This window comes from Loxodonta africana, chromosome 14 (genome assembly GCF_030014295.1).
Source record: "Loxodonta africana isolate mLoxAfr1 chromosome 14, mLoxAfr1.hap2, whole genome shotgun sequence".
Classification (NCBI taxonomy): Eukaryota; Metazoa; Chordata; class Mammalia; order Proboscidea; family Elephantidae; genus Loxodonta; species Loxodonta africana.
The window spans coordinates 53,946,877-53,968,869 of record NC_087355.1 but is presented as its reverse complement, the minus strand read 5'-3'; the positions used below and the strand labels follow the sequence as shown (position 1 = coordinate 53,968,869).

General features: G+C 41.2%; 1 protein-coding gene across 1 annotated transcript; it reads right to left on the bottom strand.

Moving 5' to 3' along the window:
* Nucleotides 1-5,316: 5,316 nt before the first annotated feature.
* Nucleotides 5,317-17,145, bottom strand: CTHRC1 (collagen triple helix repeat containing 1). The gene is made up of 4 exons (XM_003408428.4): nucleotides 16,792-17,145; nucleotides 11,273-11,494; nucleotides 8,933-9,149; nucleotides 5,317-5,474 (listed from the first exon to the last, which is right to left on the bottom strand). The coding sequence occupies exons 1-4, from the start codon at nucleotides 16,942-16,944 to the stop codon at nucleotides 5,332-5,334; spliced, it is 735 nt and encodes a 244-aa protein (XP_003408476.1). The 5' UTR covers nucleotides 16,945-17,145; the 3' UTR covers nucleotides 5,317-5,331.
* Nucleotides 17,146-21,993: the final 4,848 nt, after the last annotated feature.

Below are 21,993 nucleotides of genomic sequence, written 5' to 3'. Positions count from 1 at the left end.
GTAAAAAATGCTGTTGCTGTTGAGTCAATTTTGACGCATAGCGACACTATAGAACAGAGTAGAACTGCCCCACAGGGTTTCCAAGGAGTGGCTGGTGGATTTGAATTGCCAACCTTTTGGTTAGCAACCAAACACTTAACCTCTGTGCCACTCTACATAAAAAAGTAAACATGTTAAGAGAACTCTAAATGGTACCCTAGGCTGAGGGAAAGTATCCAGGGAGGACAAACTTGGAAGAGAGCCCCCCTCCTTATGCCCGGTGTCCAGACTTCACTGGAGAAGATGTGGCTGCAGACCACTAACCACTAGATGGTGAAATTGGCTGGGTTGCCCAGGCCAGAGCTGGTTAACAATCTTGTCAGAAACAGGAAGCAATCCTCTGGGGCACAGTCAATCCAAGGCTGGTGGGCAGATGTGCAGAGGGAAATAAGGCCTTCCTGCAAATACAAAACCTAGAGCAGGCTTTCTCCACGTTGAGAGGACCCCTGGCGTTGGGAACAACTTTCCAGGAGGCAGGCAAGCCAAGACTGCTGGTTGGGTATACAGAGGAAGATAGGGCAGTGCTACAAGCACAAGGCCAGGAACACGTGGTGTACGTGTCAAGAGGGCTGCAACAAGGTGGTCACCAGGCCTGGGCCAGGGCTGCGAGGTAGTCAAGGGACTGTTTGTTCTGGGTGTGAGACTGGGAAGAGCATTACCAGATGTCCACACATACCACTGACAGATCACGCAGCAGGGACAAGAAAAGACGAAATTCACCACACTTAAACTAGCAAGAGAAGCTTCCTTCCTCAGCAATGTCCCTCCAGCATCCTTTACTGACAAAGCTTAACATCATGCTTACCCTAAAGGAGAAATGCTTGAAGAGTCCAGTCCACTATCTCCAGGCAAGGACTGAAGGATAAATTTGGAGCTGAGAAGAAATAAACTGATAACTGCCTCTATCCACGCCTTTGGCTACTTAGTTTCCAGGTGCATCCTTCTACACACATTTGAACTGCTGTACAACAACAAGCAACTCATACGTTCTTATCAGTAAAGTTCTCACTCTTCCTTAAAATGAGAAGACACACGAAGTCCCAACAGTCATTGAATTCATTGCTGGCTAGGTTAATTACTCCTCAAATTCAGTCATGGTTCCACCGAATATTCTGTTAACTAAAAACTAAATTGTAAAGTTAACAACCAACAACTGTAGATAAAATAAAAAGGGGAGGGAGGGGAAAGAAGAAAATGGTTAGATATGTAAACACAAACAAGCAAAAAATAACATATGAAATGCTACTACCAATCTTGTTTCTGTAACGGGCCATGAGGTCATAATTGATATCTACGGCTTTCATCTTCAGCTATCCATTCCGTATTTCCCTTGCCCACAGCCAGAATCTCTGGGTTCTTTAACAGGTAGAATGATACAAACCTTCATTCTTGAAGGGTCCTACCTTTTTATAGTTGGTATAGTTTTCCATTAACCTTTATGCTGGACATGGAGGTACTAAGAGGCACCTCAGAAAATCTCCTGGGTTCCAGACATAGTCCTCCCTGTTTCCACTGTGTAGCAGCAACCCAATTTCCCTTGGTAATTAGGGTCAGTTACTGCAGCTGGTAGATAATCCCCCTTTTCCTAACCTGTTGGTTCAGTGGTATAAGCAATGCCAAATGGCCGGCTGGCAGTCTGTGGTAGGCAGAATTCTAAGATGAACCCCAAGATTCCTGCCCCCTGGTGTATACATCCTATATAAGTTCTTCCCTTTGAGTGTAGTTGGGACCTGTGAATATAATTTGCTATCACCCACATGATTATGTTACATTATATGGCAAAAGGACTTTTGTAGATTCAGTTAAGATCCTTAATCAGCTGACTGTAAATTAATCAAAGGAAGATTATCCTGGGTAGGTCTGACCTAATCAGGTGAGTCTTTTAAAAGCAGAAGGGTTCTCCCGCTGGTCAGGAAGGAAAACAGCCATATTTTGAGAGGAGAGGCCATGGTAGTGCAAGGACCTGAGGGCAACCTGTAAAAACTGAGAGCTATCCCCAGCTGACAGCTAGCAAGGAAACAGGCCCTCAATCACACCAACTGCAAGGAACTAAATTCTGCCAACAACCATGTGAGCTGGGAAGGGGATCCCTAGTCTCAGATGAGATCACAGCTCTGGTCGACGCTTTGATTTCAACCTGCTAAGACTCTGAGCAGAGAACTCAGCTAACCTGTGCCTAGACTCCTGACTCACAGGAACTGTGAAAAAAAATTTGTTTTGTTTTAAGCCACTAAATTTGTCATAATTTGTTAGGCAGCAATAGAAAACTAATACACAATTTAACCTTCCAGTTCAGTGAAACCACTTCTGTGTCCTCTGGTGGACGCATTCCTCTCTTGGGAACCAAGATCTCCAAACCAGCACACCTCAAAGTTGCCAGGATAGAGGAAGTAAAAATTCTACAAGTGGGTAATTAGGTGTAATAATGACAGAAGCCACTCCCAATTCCATTCCTTGTATTCTGGCTGTGGGAAGGACAATGCTATTTCATTGTCTCTGATTCAAAGCATATACTACGTCCTGTCAAACAGAATCCTGCTTCCACATTTAAGGAACTTTATGATTACATTGTCTCACCTGGATAATCCAAGATTATCTCCCTATTTTAAGGTCTACTGATTAGCAACCTTAATTCCATCTGAAGCTTAAATTCTCCTTTATCATGTAACTTAACATGTTCACAAGGTTTCAGGGATTGGGGTTATAGACATCTTTGGTGGGCTATCGTTCTGCATACCACAGGTATGTACTTGCAATAATGGTGCAGGGGCCATCTTTAAGGTACCTGGCAAAAACTCTGATCAATTTTGATTAACTTCTACCCACAGCCATTATTATTTCATCTAGACTCCCTTCCCCTTTCCAGGTTATTTTGAAGCAAATTCCAGACATGATATTATTTTATCTTAAACATTTCAGTATCTCTAAAGATAAGAACTATCTTAAAAAGCCACAATACTATTATCACACCTAAAAAATAATTCTTTAGTATCATTATGCATTCAGTGTTCCAATGTCCTCAACTATCTCAAAGAGATTTTGTTTTTGTTTTGTGTTTAATTTGCTTACATTGGCATCCCAATAAAGTCTAAACATTGCAATTTGTTATGATCTTAAGTCTCTTTCAATTCATAAGCTTTTTTTTTTTTTTTCCTCTCTTTTCTTGCAATTTATCTGTTGAAAACACCAAGTTGTCTTTAGAATTTCCCCAGTCTGGATTTTGCTGATCATATCTTTGTGACATCCATGTTCCTTTATCACCTGTATTTCCTAATAATTAATAGAGCTGGAAGCTTAATGCTATCCAAGTTTGATTGTTTCTTGGCTATACTTTCACCAGGAGGCACGTTCTCTGGTCTGTTTGGAATGTTACCAGTTGGTGATGATCATTGCCAGATCCTTTCATTCATTCCCATTTAAAAAAAAAAAAAATTGCCATTGAGTGGATTTTGACTTACAGAGATCCTATAGGACAGAGTAGAACTGCCCCATAGGATTTCCAATGCTGTAATTTTTATAGACGCTGACTGCCACATCTTTGTCAAGTGGAGCAGTTGATGGGTTCAAACTGTTGACCTTTCAGTTAGCAGCTAAGTGCTTAACTACTGTTCTACCAGGGCTCCTTTTTAATTCATTAGGGGTTGCAAAAGGGTGATACTTTAATTCTGTCATTCTATTTGTTACCTATATCAATATGCCAATTACTATAAAAACATAATACTCTATTACTCTGCTATTACATTTCCCTCTATGAAGAGAAATTTCCCTTCCTTAATGATTTGTTTACCTAGAGATTCAGTTCATGTAGTTCATATACGGAAAGCTGAATAAATGATTTTTTTTCTATTTACCAATTTTTTCAGTATGCATACATTTAAACATATTTCATGGGTTTCAAATCATTGTGTGTCATTTTTGCCAATGGGAACTTGTTCAAGTTGGCTGTTGAATTCTTTTGAGTTGTTTTTCAGTTGCCTTGTTTTCCAGTATAACAAGATGTTCCAGGCTCATACTGTACATTTCCTGCCCCAGAGGTGAAATCATCCATTTGTCCAAAGAGCCCTAATTCCTTTCAGTGAGAAATGATACATAAAGATCATAATTTGGGCTTTACTGAATTGGTCATTGTTTCTAGACCTTTTCACTAAACAAAGTTAGGAAATTTTGTTGTTGTTGTCTTGCAGTTGTTTAAAATAAAATATGAGCTCATACTGATACTTCTAATTCAAGTCCAGGACTACACTGATTTATTCGACTTCATCAGTCTTACACTTGTACTTCCTTCCTGAATTATTTTTGACCACCTCAGCCAGAAGTATTGATCTCTCCTTTCCTCTGAACTAAACCACTCCCTCAACAATTTTATGGCAATCGGCACGTCGCTGTTGTTAGTTGCCGTTGGGTCAGCCCCCAATTCATGGTAACCCCATGTGTTACACAGTAGAACTGCTCAGTAGGGTTTTCTTGATGGTAATCTTTATGGAAGCAGTTCACCAGGCTTTTCTTCCATGGTGCCACTGGGTGGGTTTGAACCACCAACCTTTAGGTTAGCAGCTGATTGCAAACTGCTGGTACCACCCAGGCTCCTATCAACACACTAATCTCTGATTTACTGATTTTTTTATATATGTGATATTCTTACTAAATGGTAAGCAATCTGAGGGCAGACTTTGTGTATTTTTACTCTTTGTTAAATAAAGATAAAATTCCTAAAGTGCCAATATATTTCCTGACATGTAAGCACCCTTTCTTTTTGTATCTTCCAAAATATGGAACAGTACTATACATGTACTAAAAATTAATATATGTTGGCTAAATGAAGAAATAGAAAATTAGGTTTATATTAAGCTTTTTGGATATAAAGTAGTATAAATTCTAATTTTAATGCCAATTAGTTTAAGTTGTTTGAAATACATTTTATTTAACAGATATAAAACAATTTTAAACATTTACAACTTGTACAAAGACTGGTAGCTTCAATATTTTTAAAATGCTATACTAAAAGAATAGGTAAAACTCAAGGCCACAATGACAATTCAAATTATAGGTCCAAGGAATGAGAACATGAAGAAAGTATTCTAATCAACTACAAAATCCTGAACCTATTTTTGATTGAAGTGAAATGAATAATACTAGATTTAAAAACAGTATGAAATCACACTTTTGTCTGTAAACACATTTAGCTTTGATTTTCATTCAGATACATACATAAACATGATACAGAATGTCATTTTTAAGAAAAACCATTCAATAGTATAATAAAAAAGAGGTAGGGAGTGAAACTTCAAGAATTTATTTTGGAAGTTCTTCAATAATGATGCGAGACACTGAATTCCATCCAGTAGAGGCATCTCCTTTGGGGTAATCTGAACAAGTACCAACCCAAATAGCAATATCCACTAATCCCGCACCAATTCCTTCACAAAGTCCTTCCACTGCAAAACAAAGATCAAAGTTACATCTTTCTTTAGAAGAGAAAGCAAAAACTTGTAGTACTTTAGCAAGCTAGATTATAAATCTGTTTAATGTATAACTAATTAAAAATTATAATAGCTTATAAGGGTTTAATAAAGGTAAATTCTCTTTTGCTTAGTTGGTACATAAATATTTTAAATGAATATAATATGTATATATTCTCCATTCTATGATATAAACTTAAGCAGTTTGCTTACAGGTTTCAGTCATAAAAACAGAATTTATTGAATTACAGAGAGAGCCTAAAATTAAAAAAAAAAAAATCATTTGACTAAACCAAACCAAAGGATGGTTGTTCTTTTAAAAGACAAGACTTTGGTTTGATATGCAAGTCTTTTTAAATAAAGCCCTTTCCAGCACTCACTTGTACACTTGATGCTTTCCTAAAAGAAAAGGCTTTTTTAACAATCAAAGAAGTTCTAGCATAATCATTTTACCAGACCTTCAATCTGGGAATCAAATTTTACACAGAATTTCCTCACAATAAAACAAAATGAAACACAGACTGCCCTTCTGTGTTCTATGCTTTATAAGTACATGCCTTCTTCACATGTCTTCTGGACTTTAACATACTAACATACAACTTGCATTCCACTTTACCAAGGTGATTCTCCTATGTTAAAAAACAAATTTTCCCCAGTGGTCATTTTAACAGGCAAAAAGATATGGCACCTTTGATGCCTTTGTAAGGAGGAAAGGAACTGTGCAGATTGGTAGACTCTTTAAGAAAATGAATCCTGACATATGAGGAGTACACTGGATGACCTCATGTGACTGGTGAGATTTCTTGTGTGGTAGAGGTTACTGCATTCCAGTTGAACCCCAGGGATGTAGGGCTGAAGCAATCTGCTTCCATCAGCTATCATATTACATCAGTGGCTGTAGGGCGGTCCCTCAGATTCCAGCAACCTGGCTGTGGTTCAAGCCCTTTCCAAAGTTTGGATAGCTAAACAGTGGGCCCATTATCCCATTTAATCTGGCATTCTCATACCATGTCAAATGACAGTGCCCAGAAATAAACATGTGTCCCCAAAGTCTTAACATCAGTGACCCAGAAACCTGCTTCATCACCCTACAGCCTTTTGACTCAAGAAGTCAGACAAGCTTGGGTCTAGCATCAGGTTTACATGGGAGAGATGAATGGTCACTTCATGGTCTTTGACAAATGAAATTATGTTTGTTGAATGAATAATGTATTGCATTACATAACGTAGTATTTACTCGGACAATGTAGTACTGCATCTTATCAAGCACCTAAGATATGTTGGCTTAGGGGTTCCCAACCTGCTTTCCTCCTAGACCTGTGTAACAGATGGCATTCAAATATTCATCAAACTCCCACGGGCATATCCAAGGTTTTAAGTCAACCTCTGACGTGCTAACTATAAATACACCCCCTTTTCTTTCCCTCAAAAAAGAGCATTAGTGTGCAAGAGAAACTGATTGTATTATAGGGGTAACCTGTAATCCACCTTAATACAAAAACTGCTATTAAGAAATTACATACACTCCACCCAACTGATCACATCAAATGAATTTCCACACCATGGCTTAAAAATGCTACGTTGAATAATTTATTAAGTATATGTATGTACGGGATGCAGTTCCTGGCCCTAAGGGCTTACATTATAGCAAGATACTAACATACACCTTAAAGATCATATAACAGAAAATAGGTTGCTTATATCAACTACTATTTAAACATGTATCACTTCCTAATCAAATGTTATATTTTATATCTAGGCTTCCTTTATTTCAGAGACTGTTTCTCAGATGGAAAGCATGTCTTCCTTTTCAGTACATATACCTAAGGAGGTAGTGAAAAGGCTTCTAAATCTGATTAAAAGAGGACTTGGGAGACAAAAGAGTAGGGTTCTGCTTTCTTGAACACTGATTCTACTCTCCTGCTGTTGTTGTTGTGTGCTGTTTCATGGATTCTGACTTCTAGTGGCCCCATGTGACAGAGTAGAACTGCCCCATTCAGTTTCCTAGGCTGTAAATCTTTATGGAAGCAGACTGCCACGTCTTTCTCCAGCAGGGCGGCTGGTGGGTTGGAACCATCTACCTTTTGGTTAGCAGCTGAGCGCTTTAACCACTGTACCACCAGGGCACCTTCTCTCCTGGGTAAGACCCTTAATTTCCCTGGGCTCTATTATCTCTATGTGTAAACAGAGTTAAAATATTTTCCCTATATTCTCTAGGATGTTGTGAGGATTTCAGAAAAAATGTGAAAGGGATGCCCTTGATTTCCTAGGGATAAATGTGCTATAGATATAAATACATACATTAGACATACTTTCTTATAGGGTGAATTTTTTTCCCTTCTACTTTTTGGTATTTTCTAAACTTTCTTTAATGAATCTTAAAATAGGTGGTTTAATTGAATGTCTTTTCTCTTATACTGGGTAGGAAAAAAATACAATGCAGGAATGATACAGGAATTTTGTCTTTTATAAATTCAGCAGAACGTTTCCACCCTTTTAAGGAAAAGGCAGAGAAATCCATCACTTTACCAGTCTAAGCTAGTGGTTTTCAACCTTGGCTGAACATTAGAATAATCTGGAGATATTACGAAAGTCCCCTTGCCTAGTTTGTACCCAGACCAATGGCATCAGGCTCCTTGCGGGGTGGTACCAGGCATTAGTAATTTTTACAGTTCCTCAGGTGAGCCCAATGTGCAGCCAAGACTGAGAACCACTGCTCTGTGGTGTTATTGACTATTTTGCCATCTCATCTAACTCAGTGATTTTTCAACCCTGAGGACACCTCAGAATCACTAGGGAATATTTAAAAAAATACAGATGTTGGGGTCTTGACCCCAGAGATTCTGATTCAGTTGGTCAGGGATGAGACCCAGGCATACATATACTGTATTTTTTCACAAATAATGCACCCTCACATGTAACGCAAAAGTAAGGAGAGTGTTGTGAGGTTGGCGGAAAAAAAAAAAAAAAAACACGTAACATGCCTAATAATGTGGTCTAGAACTTACATTCTAGACCAGTGGTGCTCATACATATTTACTTTTAACCTGTTTCTTTTTGAGGCATCCCTGGTTGGTGCAAACGACTAACACATCTGGCAGCTAACTGAAAGGTTCAAGTCTACCCAGTGTTGTCTGGAAAGAAAGGCTTGGTCCTCTACTTCCTAAAAAAATCAGCCACTGAAAACCCTATGGAGCACAGTTCTGGACTGTCTGACACAGATGGGGTTGCCATGAGTTGGAATTGTGTAAAAATACGGTATATTTTTTAAAGAATCCACAAGTAATTCTAAAGTGAAACCATGGTGGAGAATCATGCACTGAAAACTTGCAATAACCTCCCCTTGGAGCAGGCTAGTGAGCAAATATGATAGTGGAATTCAAAACTAATCCTGAGTCTCCGAAAATCTGAGGCAGTGTCATTTTGCTACATACCGGAAGAAGTGCGGTGAATATTAATTGTTGAATTCATCTCAGGGCTTCCTTGGTCCAAATAAATGATAGCTTCAATGGGAAGAGGTCCTGAACATTCAGCTCCATTGAAGGTGAAATACCAGCGCTGGCAGCATGCACTTCTGCATTTTAGCCGAAGTGAGCCACTAAACAAAACTCTTAGAGCACTGTTGGAACGCATCTTTGTAAATGTACACTCCTATCACAAACACAGAAATAGGTTTTAATTAGCATTTTCCATTTTATTTGATTAAAATATGCTTTCAAATTGTATTGTGAATTTTATTTACTATCCTTTTCTCCACTCCACATTTAAAAAGCTTAACTTTTACAGAGAGAGGTTCTGTGCAAGATAGGTAACAGACTTTCATATGGGAACTCTAAGAAAATCAGATTACAGCTTTCTTAGAATTATTTGACCCATTGAATGCATCTTTCAGTTTTACCAAAACAATTAGTCTTCAGTATCTTAGACCAACCAATCTATACATTTTTTTCATTCAGAAAATATTTACTGAGCCCCAACCATGTACTAGACACTGCAGATGCAGGTTTACTTTTGACCTGTTTCTTTCTGAGGCGTTCCTGAGTGGTGCAAATGATTCATTGCATTTGGCTGCTAAACCAAAAGGTTCAAGTTTACCCACAGTCGCCTCTAAAGAAAAGCTTGGCCATCTACTTCCTAATAAAATCAGCCACTGAAAACCCTATGGAGCACAGCTCTGCTCTGACACACATGGGGTCGCCATGAGTTGAAATTGACTTGACACAATAGGTTGGCGTTTCTTTTTCAGCAACAGTGAGCACTATCAGGAGGTAAAGTATAGGTGGGGGTCAGGAGTTCTTAACCCACCTGGTTCTTAGTCTTTACGTACATGACACAATCATAAGGCCCAGGTTTTTTTCTCTAACTGGTCCTTGCAAAATTTCCCTGCCTATTAGCTCACAGTCCTACTTATCTTTTACTTGCTGAAGGCTACCATACCCATTCTGACCACTGCTAAAATGAACTTGAAAACACATGAACAATTTAGAGTCTATATAACGATAGTTTTTACAAAGAACTCAGGAACTTTTGACAGACTATAAATAAGTTACCAGTCTATCAACGTCAGCTGTTTAAATAGCTAGGCAACATTTTAATAAGATGCTTTCTTAGAAATCACACATGAACATAAAAAAGGTCACAGTTCCCAAAACTGTGGAAATTCTATCGTACAAAAATCAAATCAAGAAAGTTTCAAGCTCTTTTGTAGAGAGTATAGAGCAGAGGCCTAAATGCTTTAAGGAGCTGAGAAGAATAGATACAATCCACAAACCGTATCTCAAACCTTCAAATTTTATAAAAATAAAATCTCTTCTATTTTGCCTGGGGATCATGGCAGCTGAAACAGTGAAGTAACATGTGGTAGATATGGAAGCATGTAAAGTCCACAGAAAAAGAAAGAGGCTTAAAAATACCACCAACCTCAACTCTATCCTTTCCCAGTGGACTTGCCAGTTACATTTGAAACAAACGCTAAGGTCAAAGTGATTGAATCATTAATCAAAATGCACTGCCAGGCAAGCTAAGTAATTTTTTCCCCTGAATGTTGAGAATAATCTAGAATGGCCATTGTAATGCATCCCATCTGGTCCATTTCATTTCTCTCGAACTCAGCATTTTTAGGCTAGGCCTGCTACCTAAACAGACCCCTAGTGGTGAAGTGGTTAAGAGCTCCGTTGCTAACCAAAAGGTCGGCAGTTCGAATCCACCAGCTGCTCGTTGGAACCCTATGGAGCAGCTCTACTCTGTCCTATAGGGTCACTATGAGTGGGAATTGACTCAACGGCAATGGGTTTGTTTTTAGCTTGGCTACCTAAAGTAAGAGCAAATACCAATTGGCTTCCCACTTCCAGACAATCCCAATCATGTGGAAATTTATTCCCATCTTTACGTCTGGGACCACAATTCAAGTTTCTTAGACTAATTAAAATTTACATTCACTTTAGGACAAGATAGGAAAGTTGTTTACCGTTCAACACAGACACCTATGCTCTCTTTTTTGTTTGTATGTTTTTTAAAAAAGAGTAAGTTATTATAGGCATCATGGTTAAAATGATATGGTGATTTATGTGTCTTAGAAATACCCTTATGAAACTCTGAGATGTTATCAATTTTTAAAATTACTTTTAAGTTAATAGTCACATTGTACCTAGCCTATATTTTATTTTTTTAAGTCTTTCAGTAAAAAACAATGAAATCCCACCTAAAAGTTAACAGTCAAATATGAAAACCCAAGTTTTGATTCAACTTAAAAAAAAAAACCAGGCTTTACTTACTGCAATTTTTCCAAGATCTATGCCATAATTGAGTGAACTCCATGAACACTGCTTGTAGTTAGGTGTCCAGGACTCTTCAAAGCTTTCCCTCAGGCATTCCCCCTTTTCTCCTTTGAATCCGTCCCGACCTGGGATCCCAGGCGTGCCAGGAATGCCATTGGCCCCAGGGCTCCCATCTCGACCAGGCACCCCTGCAGGCCCTTGTAAGCACATTCCATTATACTACAGGGAGAAAGGAAAGGGGGATAAACTCTCACCGCTTATGTAAGATCCAAAGACTCAATCTGATTAGAATTGCATTATTTTGAGCCCTTGGAGCCAAGCATCCCTTCATCTCACTTGTCCATGGTATTCTACATGATTTATTATAGATAATTCATTTTTTCTTTAGATAATTCATTTTTAAATGATTACTAAAACATTGAGATTTCTTTGCTACATTTTTTTTTAATTGCAGAATACACACACACAACAAAAACCAAACCAAACCTATTGCCATCAGTTGATTCCAGCTCATAACAATCCTATAGGACAGAGTAGAACTCTCCCATAGGATTTCCAAGGCTGTAATCTTTACGGAAGCAGATTGCCACATCTTTCTCCCACGGAGCAGCTGGTGGGTTTGAACCACCGATCTTTCTGTTAGAAGCTGAGCACTTTAACCACTGCACCACCAGGGCTCCTACACACACACAATCACGGGGACAAAATGTTTTCATTTGCCTTGCTCCTTTCTATTGCAAGCATATGTAATTTTTAAATAGCTATATTCCTGTTATTGTTTTTGTTGTTATATTCCTAAGGTGGATATAATTTGATGTTCTGCTTTTTACATCTAACTCTATATCTTATAAAAGGACTTGGATTTCATAATTACACTTTTATAGTTTTATGCAAACATTGAACTATTTTTGGACACTGTGATCGTTAAGGTTGTGTGTCAACTTGGCTGGGCCACGATTCTTTCTAGTTTGGAAGTCCTATAATAATGTAATCATCTCCAGGATGAGATCTGATATAATGTGATCACCTCTACAATGGGATCTGCTGAGAGTAGCTAATCAGTTCAAAGGGAGCTTCCTTGAGGGTGTGGCCTGCATCCAATATAGGTGAACTTTCTGGCAGGGCTCATGGGCTTTGGCTGGCTCTGGATCCTGCAGCTGGCCCCTGTTCATCTGACCTCTGGTTCTTGGGACTTGAGCTAGCAGCTTGCCTGTGAGTCTTGGGATGCATCAGCATCTGCAGTCTGGATCTTGGGTTTGCTAGCCCCTGCAGCTATATGAGTCGGGAGAAAACTCCAGCCTGACCCACAGACTTGGGACTTCCCAGTTTCTACAACTGCAAGAGCCATTTCCTTGATATAAATCTCTCTCTGTATATATGTATATACATGTTCACTAATTTTGCTTCTCTAGAGAACCCAGCCTAAGACAGATAAAAGACAGATACTTAGGTTATTTCCTGTTTTTCTATCATTAATGTTATTGTAATAAAATCTTTATGCATATAGCTTTTTTCTTCTTTTTTTGAATTATTTTTCTAAGATAAATTTCTAGGAATATAATTATAAAATTTTAACAGTCAATAATTATCTTACGCTGGCAATATATGTAAGCTGGATATACAGTTGTTGTTGTTAAGTGCCATTGAGTTGATTTTAACTCAGTGACTGCATGTGACAGAGTAGAACTGTCCCATAGGGTGTCCTAGACTGTAATCTTTACAGAGGAAGATCACCAGGTCAGTCTCCCTCAGAGTCACTGGTTGGGTTCAAACCACCAGCCTTTCAGCTGCACCAGCAGGGCTCTTGTGGATACGCGTATCCCGTTTACCCTCCCTATTTTTATATGGAGGACATGTCACTAAGGTAGCACTCCCGATTGCCAACTCCACCTCTCCTCCCTGAGGAGGTAAGTGATCTGGTTGTGGGTGACCACTGGTCCTCAGTAAGGTGGCAATAATTTATCAAAGTCTGTAAGTGCAAAAAAAGACTTAGGTACTAACTACGATTGTTTTTTGTTTTGTTTTTTTGGGTGGTGTTCATGGATTCTGGAGCTAGATTCTCTGGATTTAAATCCTGGCTCTGACATTTATTAGCTATCTGAGATAAGGCAAGTTACTCGCCTTTCAGTGCCTCAGTTTCCTTATCTGTAAAATGGGAATAATAATAAAGATTCTCACCTTTAGGCTTATTATGTGATTTTAATGTGGTAATAAATAAAATGTGCATAGAACAGTGCCTGACACACAGTAAACACAGCATATGGCAACCATTATTATTCTTACTCCTTCAGGACCAGTGGGAGGCAGTAATCCTGGGTAAGTATGTCCACTCCCTTGAGTGAGCTTTCCCAGGGTCTAGACCTTAAGCTCTGGGCTGCTAACAGAAAAATCAGTAGTTCAAACCCACCCAGTGGTTCTGTGGGAGAAAACATCTGCTCCCGTAAAGATTACAGCCTCAAAAACCCTATGGGCCAGTTCTACCCTGTCATATAGGGTCACTGTAAGTTGGAATTGACGGCATGCAACAAGACCTGGGAAAGAGAGCAAGGCCTGTTACCTGCACACATAAGCCACACACATCAACATAGTTGTATCAGTGATAAAGGTGGTATTTTAATCTCCATCTGTCCAATTCCCATGTCCACCCCCAAATAAGTTCAGGTGGGAACAGGCATGCCAGTTATTAGACCCTTTAAACCCCAACACAATCCACTTAATTTTTTTATTTAACCATTTTCCGGTTTGTGTAAATTGTTCAATACCATCATTCTGTATAAATATAATATTCAGTGAGAACAAAGCAATGTTCCTTATATATTAAAATAATCTTCAAGCTTATCTTTTAACTTCAGTTTCGGGTTTGAAAATAGTCAGGTTATAAAATTCAATAATGGCGCTGCCCAGAAAGGATCTTTATGTATCTAGACTAACGCTTGCCAGCCAATCGGCTTCTAACATTACTAGTTTGATCTTTGTTTTGATAAATAATTTTTATGACTTTGACCATTGCCATTTTTTCTGATTGTAAGGGAAAAAGACACTATTTATTTACTGTAAATAATATGAAGATAAATAATAAAAGTATTTAATATTTGCAAAAGTATATGAGGACATGCCAAAGGAAAAAAATGTTTAAAAACAGGTTAGTTTTATTTTAGACTTAATTTTCATGTTAGTATTTTCAAGCACTTTCACTAGAGACGGGAAATGTATGGACATATAAAGTGGAAAGGGAGAAGAAAAAAGGTTTCTTCTGGCATTTTTTGATTTTTTTTTTCCATTATTATTCCCCTGGAGTAAGACACTATACAGACTATGTTTTATTTTCCTATTTAACAATGGTTTTCAACCAGAGGCAGTTTTGCCCCAGAGGGGACATTCGGCCATGTCTAGAGACATTTTGATTGTCACAACTGGGAGGGGACAGGCAGGACTGCTGTTGGCATCTAGTAGGCAGAAGCCAGGGATAGTGATAAGCATCCTACACACACAGGATGGGCCTCCACAACAAAGAATTACCTGGCCCCAAACATCGATAATGCTAAGGTTTAGAAACTGAAATTTTTATTCAGCTTTTCATCTAAAGGAAACCCTAGTAGTGTAGTGGTTAAAAGCTACATCTTCTAACCAAAAGGTCGGCAGTTCGAATCCACCGAGCGCCCCTTGAAAACACTATGGTGCAGTCCTACTCTGTCCTATAGGGCCACTGTGAGTGGGAATCGACTCGAAGGCAACGGGTTTGGGTTTGTTTTTTTTTTTTTTCACCCAAATGGTGTATTCCAAACACTATGTAACTTTATTGGATCCGGTTCCACAGGTGTTCCATCTGTCTTCTTTCACGCTAAAATGCTAACCCAGAACATGCCTAGTACCCAGTGGGATTCAATCAATATCTGTGGAACCAAAAACAACAACAAAAAAAAGGAAGCCCAGACTTTTCTATACCCCTGCAGAACTGTTCTTTTCCCTGGCCACCAGGGGGCAGAGCTTGCTGAAAGCGTAAAAGGAACGCTTTGAAAGATCCTGTACAAAGAAGCTTGAGAGGATCTGTTGAAAGCTTCGTAATGTCTACGTGGACTTTTTCTTTCAGCAAAACCAAATCCAATCTACAGGATGTACCTGAGTCTGCCTGCACACTAAGCTTTTCCAAGTGGGGCTAGAGCTGTGGGAAACTACGGTATTGGAAATCCTTGGAGGAAAAGAAAAAAAAATGCTAGCTTTATGGGGAAAAGGGATATTTTGTGTACCATAACTACAAATTCATAAAATGCAAACTGCACATGAACCACACTCATTTAGTATGGTTTTTTAAAACAGTTTAGACACTTAAAATAGAACTGCAGCCCTGAAAACACAGTCTACTTTTGCAGAACAAAATTACACAGCACATCACCAAAAAATGCTGAGTGAAACGGCAGAAATTCTTTCCAGTATTTTTGAATCCAGCATAGAACTAACTAGCTCAGTTTATAATGGCAGCTGAACAAATTCAATTTTTTTTTAATCAAAAATGCCGCTCCTTCTTATTGTTGCAATGCCTGTAAACCGTATTTATTTGCAGGTAAGATTGGTCTAAGGATTGAGATTTATTTTGTGCCTAGGAATAAGTAGTTGTGAAAGGAGTTCTTCCTGGCTCTCTGCCCTCCATTGGTTTTGTTGACTTTGAGAAGGTAAGAGCTTTAAGCAAACAGACCTCATAGATTTGCCCCTCAGAAGGCAGTTGGGCTATCCCTTCTTCTGGAAGCTGTCTTCTCCCTTAACTCGGCTTTGATGTTCCTTCCTTGTGGCCACAGGTCACTGTTTGGAAGGACCAACTATCCGGACTAAATAGAAAAATGAAACTGGTCCTGGGAGACTTAGAGTGGGACCGACCCTTCATTTCCCCTTCCGGTCTTAAACCCTCTGAACCACTCCTGGCCCCAGCTGTGGTCGTCCAGCTAAGTAAATTGCAGCCCATGCTCCCTAGGAAGATGACCCAACGTGACTCATAGTCTTCAAGTTACAGAGTTGGACAGACGCTTTGTGAGGGCTCTGCAGTCAGATGTAGCCACCGCCCCCGACAAAGGACACGTAGCATGGCCTTGGCTCAGAGGATCAAAGGAGTCGAGGGTCTCCCAAGCAACTCCCAGGCCTAGGTTCTAACCTACCGAAGCTCCCCTAGCCTACTCTCATTCTCGCCCTAACTCTCTCTGCCCTCCAAGGAGGTTCCTCTGAGACCAGAAGCTATTAAGCGACTCTGTAATTTGGGGCGTCCCACCGGATCCATATCCCATCTCTGCTCCCAAGGGCCCTGTCATTTTGGTTTCCCGTCCGAGTTCCGGACTCCACTACACGTATTGCCAGGGTCCTTTCTTACACGTACACACAGAAAAAGCAGGACACCCAGGCGGACGCACGATACACACACACACACAACCCTACAGATATCCCTCCAGCGTACAGACAGACGCCCACCCCGCGTCGTCCGCCGCTCTGTAGCCTCCACCAGCGCAGCGTGGCGTCCTCCCCGCACTCACCAGGTCCACCACCTCCCTCTGCCGGAGCAGCGCCTTTTGCTTCCCCTTGGGGGGCTCGGAGCCGCTCGACGGCGCCGGCAGCTGCAGCAGCAGGAGCAGCAGGAGGCCGAGGAGCCGCTCCGGGGAGGTGGCGGCGGGGCGCTGGGAGCGCATGGCGCGCGGCGCCCGGGAAGCGCAGAGCTGGGCCGGCGGGCGCGGGGCGCGGGGCGCGGAGCGGGAGCAGGAGAACCGGGAGGAGGAGGCGGAGGAGAAGGTCGAGGGAGCCGGGACGTGGTCAGCGTCTGGTCCCGCCAACCTCCGAGCCCGCCGCCCGCTGCATCAATACGCCTTTCACCCGCGCTTCCCGCTCTCCCTCCCTCTCTCCCTCTCTCCAGGACACCGGAGTTTCCGTGCTATCATAGGCCGGAGCCCCCACCCCAAGCCCGGCGCGGGGCGGGCCGAAAGCTGGGCCCGCCCCTGCGGCTGCTGCCGCGCGGCCCTCCAGGACCCTCCGGGGACCGTGCGGACTGGGCGGAGGACCTGCCCGAGGGGCCGAGCCGCGTGGCCGTCGTCGGGGAGCCACATGTGGAGGCGCGACTAAAGTGGAGCGGGCACCGCCTAAATGAATCTTTTAGAGACACGTGTCTTAACCTGTGCCCAGGAACCGGCTTCTGGGGTCCTCAATCCCTGGAACTGTGGGCAAGCCTTTTGGGGAGGGGCGGGGAGGCGGACGTTTTGGGGGTTGGGACATAGATATCATCATGTCCTCCACAGGGCCACTGGCCCAAATGGTTAAGAACAGCATTCTTAATAATAAGTGCTAACACACACTAAGCTCGGGGAACCATGCAGCCTTTTACGTGTACCCTGTCCTCACAGCGATCCCATGGGGTAGATAGCTCCTTTGCAGCCCCACTAACGCATGAGGAAACTGAGACTCATGGAGGTTAATCAACATTCAGTAGTAGAAGTCTACTTTTGAGTACTCAGTCTTGACCTGTAACGGATATCTTCTTTTTCTAAGCTTGTCTTCCGCTTGCTGTGGAAGTTTTAAATACAAAGACATGGGGCAGTGCCTGCGGTGAGAAGTACCTCTTGAGAGTTGAACGGGCAGTCTCTTTTCCTTGGACTAACAAAACTGGAGAGAACTAAGAGACTCTGTCACAATCTGGTGTAAGAGGCTTTCCTGTTATGTCAACACTGGAACCTGCTCCCTTTCAGACAGGGAAGTCACCTCTTTTACTTCGTTCATTCTGGAAGAAAGTGTCTTCCAGCAGCCAGACCACCCAACCGAAGGGTCAAGAGGAGTCTCCAGCTCCTTTATACATCATTGTGTGGAGCCAGGTGGAATAGAAGTCTTGCCACACCTGTAACAACACTGAGGCTGCTGACAGAAGGGCAATGCTGCCGAGGTCAAACTCGACTCAGCAGGCTCTCTTTGGAGACCCAGCCAGGTTCCCGGAAATTATAGTGAGATCCAGTCGATGGATATCAAAGACAGGTCAGTTCTAGGAATGTTCACTCCTGGGCCAGCACCTAACTGCAGGTAAATTTCAAAAACCATTACGTCTTTTAAAAAGTCTGCATATGTTGCATGCCTTTCTCTAGGTCAGAGTCTGCTGAGCGTGTGAGAAGCACAAACCCAAATGAGTTCTATAATTTACAGGGCCTAGTGCAAAATGAAAATTCCAAGGCCCTTGCCCAAAATTATAAAGAATTTAATAATTAAACCAAACCAGAGCATTAAATCAAGCTTGGGACCCTTCTAAGTGTGGAGCCCTGTGTGACTGCACAGGTTGCACACCCATGAAGATTTCCCAGCTGGTACCTTTCTGCAGCCAAACCACTGTGGTGGCAGCAGTCTCACAGGCTGGAGAGGAGGGCACCACCACCCAGGAATCTGGCCTTGACCCAATTCCTGCTGCTGTGGCTGCTGCTACAGTCATCCAGTGACTTCGGTGGTCACTTCCTCGGTAAATCTGGGGTCCAGAAGGGGTTTCAGCAAGGAGCTAATCCTAGCTTAACATCCAAGCATTTTAAAACTGCACATTCACGTAATGAATCAAATTACATTGTAAGATAACAAATATCAGCTACATCTCAAAGATAACATATAATGAAATATAAGTACTTTACAGTATGCAGGGGACTTTCACATACCCTGTCTCCCTCAGCTAGCCTGGCACACTGAGGCAGATTTACTGGGGGCTGAGTCTCTAGGTGGTGCAAACGGTTAAGTGCTCAGCTACTAACAGTAAGGCTTAGCCATTTGAACCCACCCAGAGGCACTGCAGAAGAGAGGCCTGGGGATCTGCTTCCAAAAGGTCACAGCCTTGAAAATGTTATGGCATGCAGTTCTACACACAGGGCCACCATGTGTTGAAATTGACTCATATGGGGTCACCATAAATCGGAATTGATTCAATAGCAGATTTTTTTTGTTTGTTTTTGGATGCAGCTTAACCTTCAGGTCCCCTTACTTCCTCGGTATCTTTCCAAGGCCCTGGAAGGAGGTCCTACCATGTGCTTACCAGTTGCTTTATAAAATTTGCAAAAGTAAAAATTGTAGCCACAATTTGTTAAGACTGCTCTCTCTTTCCACTTCTCTATTTCACCGCCTCTCAGGTGGCACTGGAATTGCTGCAAATATTCCAGATTTGTTACTGCTAGTTGTCCAGGTGTAGGGATGGCTTCTAGGGGTGTTGCTACTGTCTACTGGGCCAATTCACCTGTCTTTTTTAACATGAAGGTGCAAGGCTAGAGGTTGCGTTATGATACGATCGTATCCTAAGGTGCCTGGCTCAGAAGTATGTGGGTAGCAGAGGAGAAACAAGGTTTCTCATAGGTGGAGCCAAAAGCTAGTCTGTGGAAAAATTTTCCAGTCATTAGGTATATAAGCAGAGAATTCTCATCAACATCTAGTCAAAATGGAAGTCCTGTCCTATAAGGAATATACTCAGTAATGCAGTGAATACAATAATAAGCACCATATATATCTTATCTTTTTTGTTGGGAATCACACAAAATACAGTCAGAATTTCTGTGCTTTTAGGACACAAATCTGTAATAGTACAACCAATAGTGAGCTTATCAGTGTGTAAAGTCACATGTTTTTTCCATCCCAACCATTAATAATGAAAAAGTTTCCATCAACTATTTTACAGGAAAGACTGAATTGTCTTTCTAGTCTCGCTATAGAAAATGACCTTATAAAATCATTATCATATCAAAGTCAATCGGAGGTTAAGCAGCCAAAAAATATAGGAACAAAAGTATTATAGAGGTGGGTTAGGTGGTTAATTAAAAATATCATGACATTTTTCTGGATTTTGTAATGTTTATGGTTTGTCAGCTTTTAAAAAAATATATAACTTGTGATTTCTTTCCTAATTTGAAATAGTCTCTTTTATACATAATTTCGTATTCTTTTTCATAAAGAGGACCCCCAAATCTGGATCAGCTTCTATCTGTGATATTGGCACTAGCTAGCAGATAACTAAACCGTTAGCTCAGAGAGGTAAAGTGACTTTCACAAGGTCACACTGTTAGTGAGCAGCAGTTCTGAGCCTCACACTTGGGCCATTTTACTTTAAATAGCATACTGTTTGTTCTCCTCCATGCTGATTTCCAAACCATTACACTGCATATATGAACCCAAAGCATGAGTTTATTGGCAAGCTAACCAACTCTAATCTGATGATTAAAGATTGTAAAAGCAGTTCATAAAAAGGGGGGGTGGGGAAGGTAAGAATACATCCTAAAATATGTTCAGGAGACATTGTTGTGTTGGGTTACAATACTAATTCCCATCTGAAAGGCATGTGTTGGAATTCCTTAAGATAGGCTCAGTTTGTGTATCTATGGCTTGGGTTGGATCATTCTGGAAATAGTGCCCAGTACCATAAACTAGGAGCTTAGGTGGCACGAGTCGTTTTTGATCAGTTGCTAACTTAAAGATTGGTGATTTGAACCTACCCAGTGTCTCCACGGAAGAAAGGCCTGGTGAATTGCTTCTGTAAAGCTTACAACCAAGAAAACCCTATGAAGCAGCTCTACTCTGTAACACACGGGGTCACCATCAGTCGGGGGCTGACTCAACAGCAGCTAACAACAACAACAACCAGAAACTATTTGTAATCCCTAACTGGAACTAACATCTATAATGGTAGAACGGGACTAAGTTTTAGGCCAAAAAAACTCTGCTGGACCACGTTAATTAAAATTCCAGAGGTAGTAGGATAGGTGACTTGCAAACCCATGGAGGTAAGAAGTAAACATAGAGACAATGAAGTTGCCGCCAAGCCGATTTGACTCACAGCAACCCTATAGGACAGGGTAGAATTGCCCCATAGAGTTTCCAAGTCTGTAATCTTTATGAAAACAAACTGCCACATCTTACTCCCGAGGAACAGCCAGTGAGTTCAAATCACCAAATTTTCCGTTAGCAGTTGAGTGCTTAACCACTGAGCAACCAGGGCTCCTCTGTTAGTATTGATAGACATTAACTATATACCACACTTACCAGCTCATGTTGTTGTTGTTGTTAGGTGCTGTCGAGTCAGCTCTGACTCACAGTGACCCTATGTACGACAGAACCCTATGTGCCATTCTTACAATTATGGTTATGCCTGAGCCCATTGTGGCAGCCACTGTGTCAGTCCATCTCCTTGAAGGTCGTCTTCTTTTCTATGGCCTTCTTCTTTACCAAGCATATTGTCCTTCTCCAGGGACTAATCCCTCCTGATAACACTTCCGAAGTATGTAAGATGTAGTCTTGCCATCTTTGCTTCTAAGGAGCATTCTGGCTGTCCTTCTTCCAAGACAGATTTGTTCGTTCTTTTGGCAGTCTGTGGTATATTCAATATTCTTCGCCAACACTACAATTCAAAGGCATCAGTTCTTCTTCAGTCTTCCTTATTCATCGTCCAGCTTTTGCATGGGTATGAGGCAATTGAAAACACCATGGCTTAGGGAGGCACACCGTAGTCTTCAAGGTGACATCTTTGTTTTTCAACACTTTAAAGAGGTCTTTTGCAGATTTGACCAATGCAATGTGTCTTTTGATTTCTGGACTGCTGCTTCCATGGCTGTTGATTGTGGATCCAATTAACATAAAATCCTCGACAACTTCAATCTTTTCTCCGTTTATCATGATGTTGCTTATTGGTGCATTTGTGAGGATTTTTGTTTTCTTTACGTTGAGGTGTAATCCATACTGAAGGC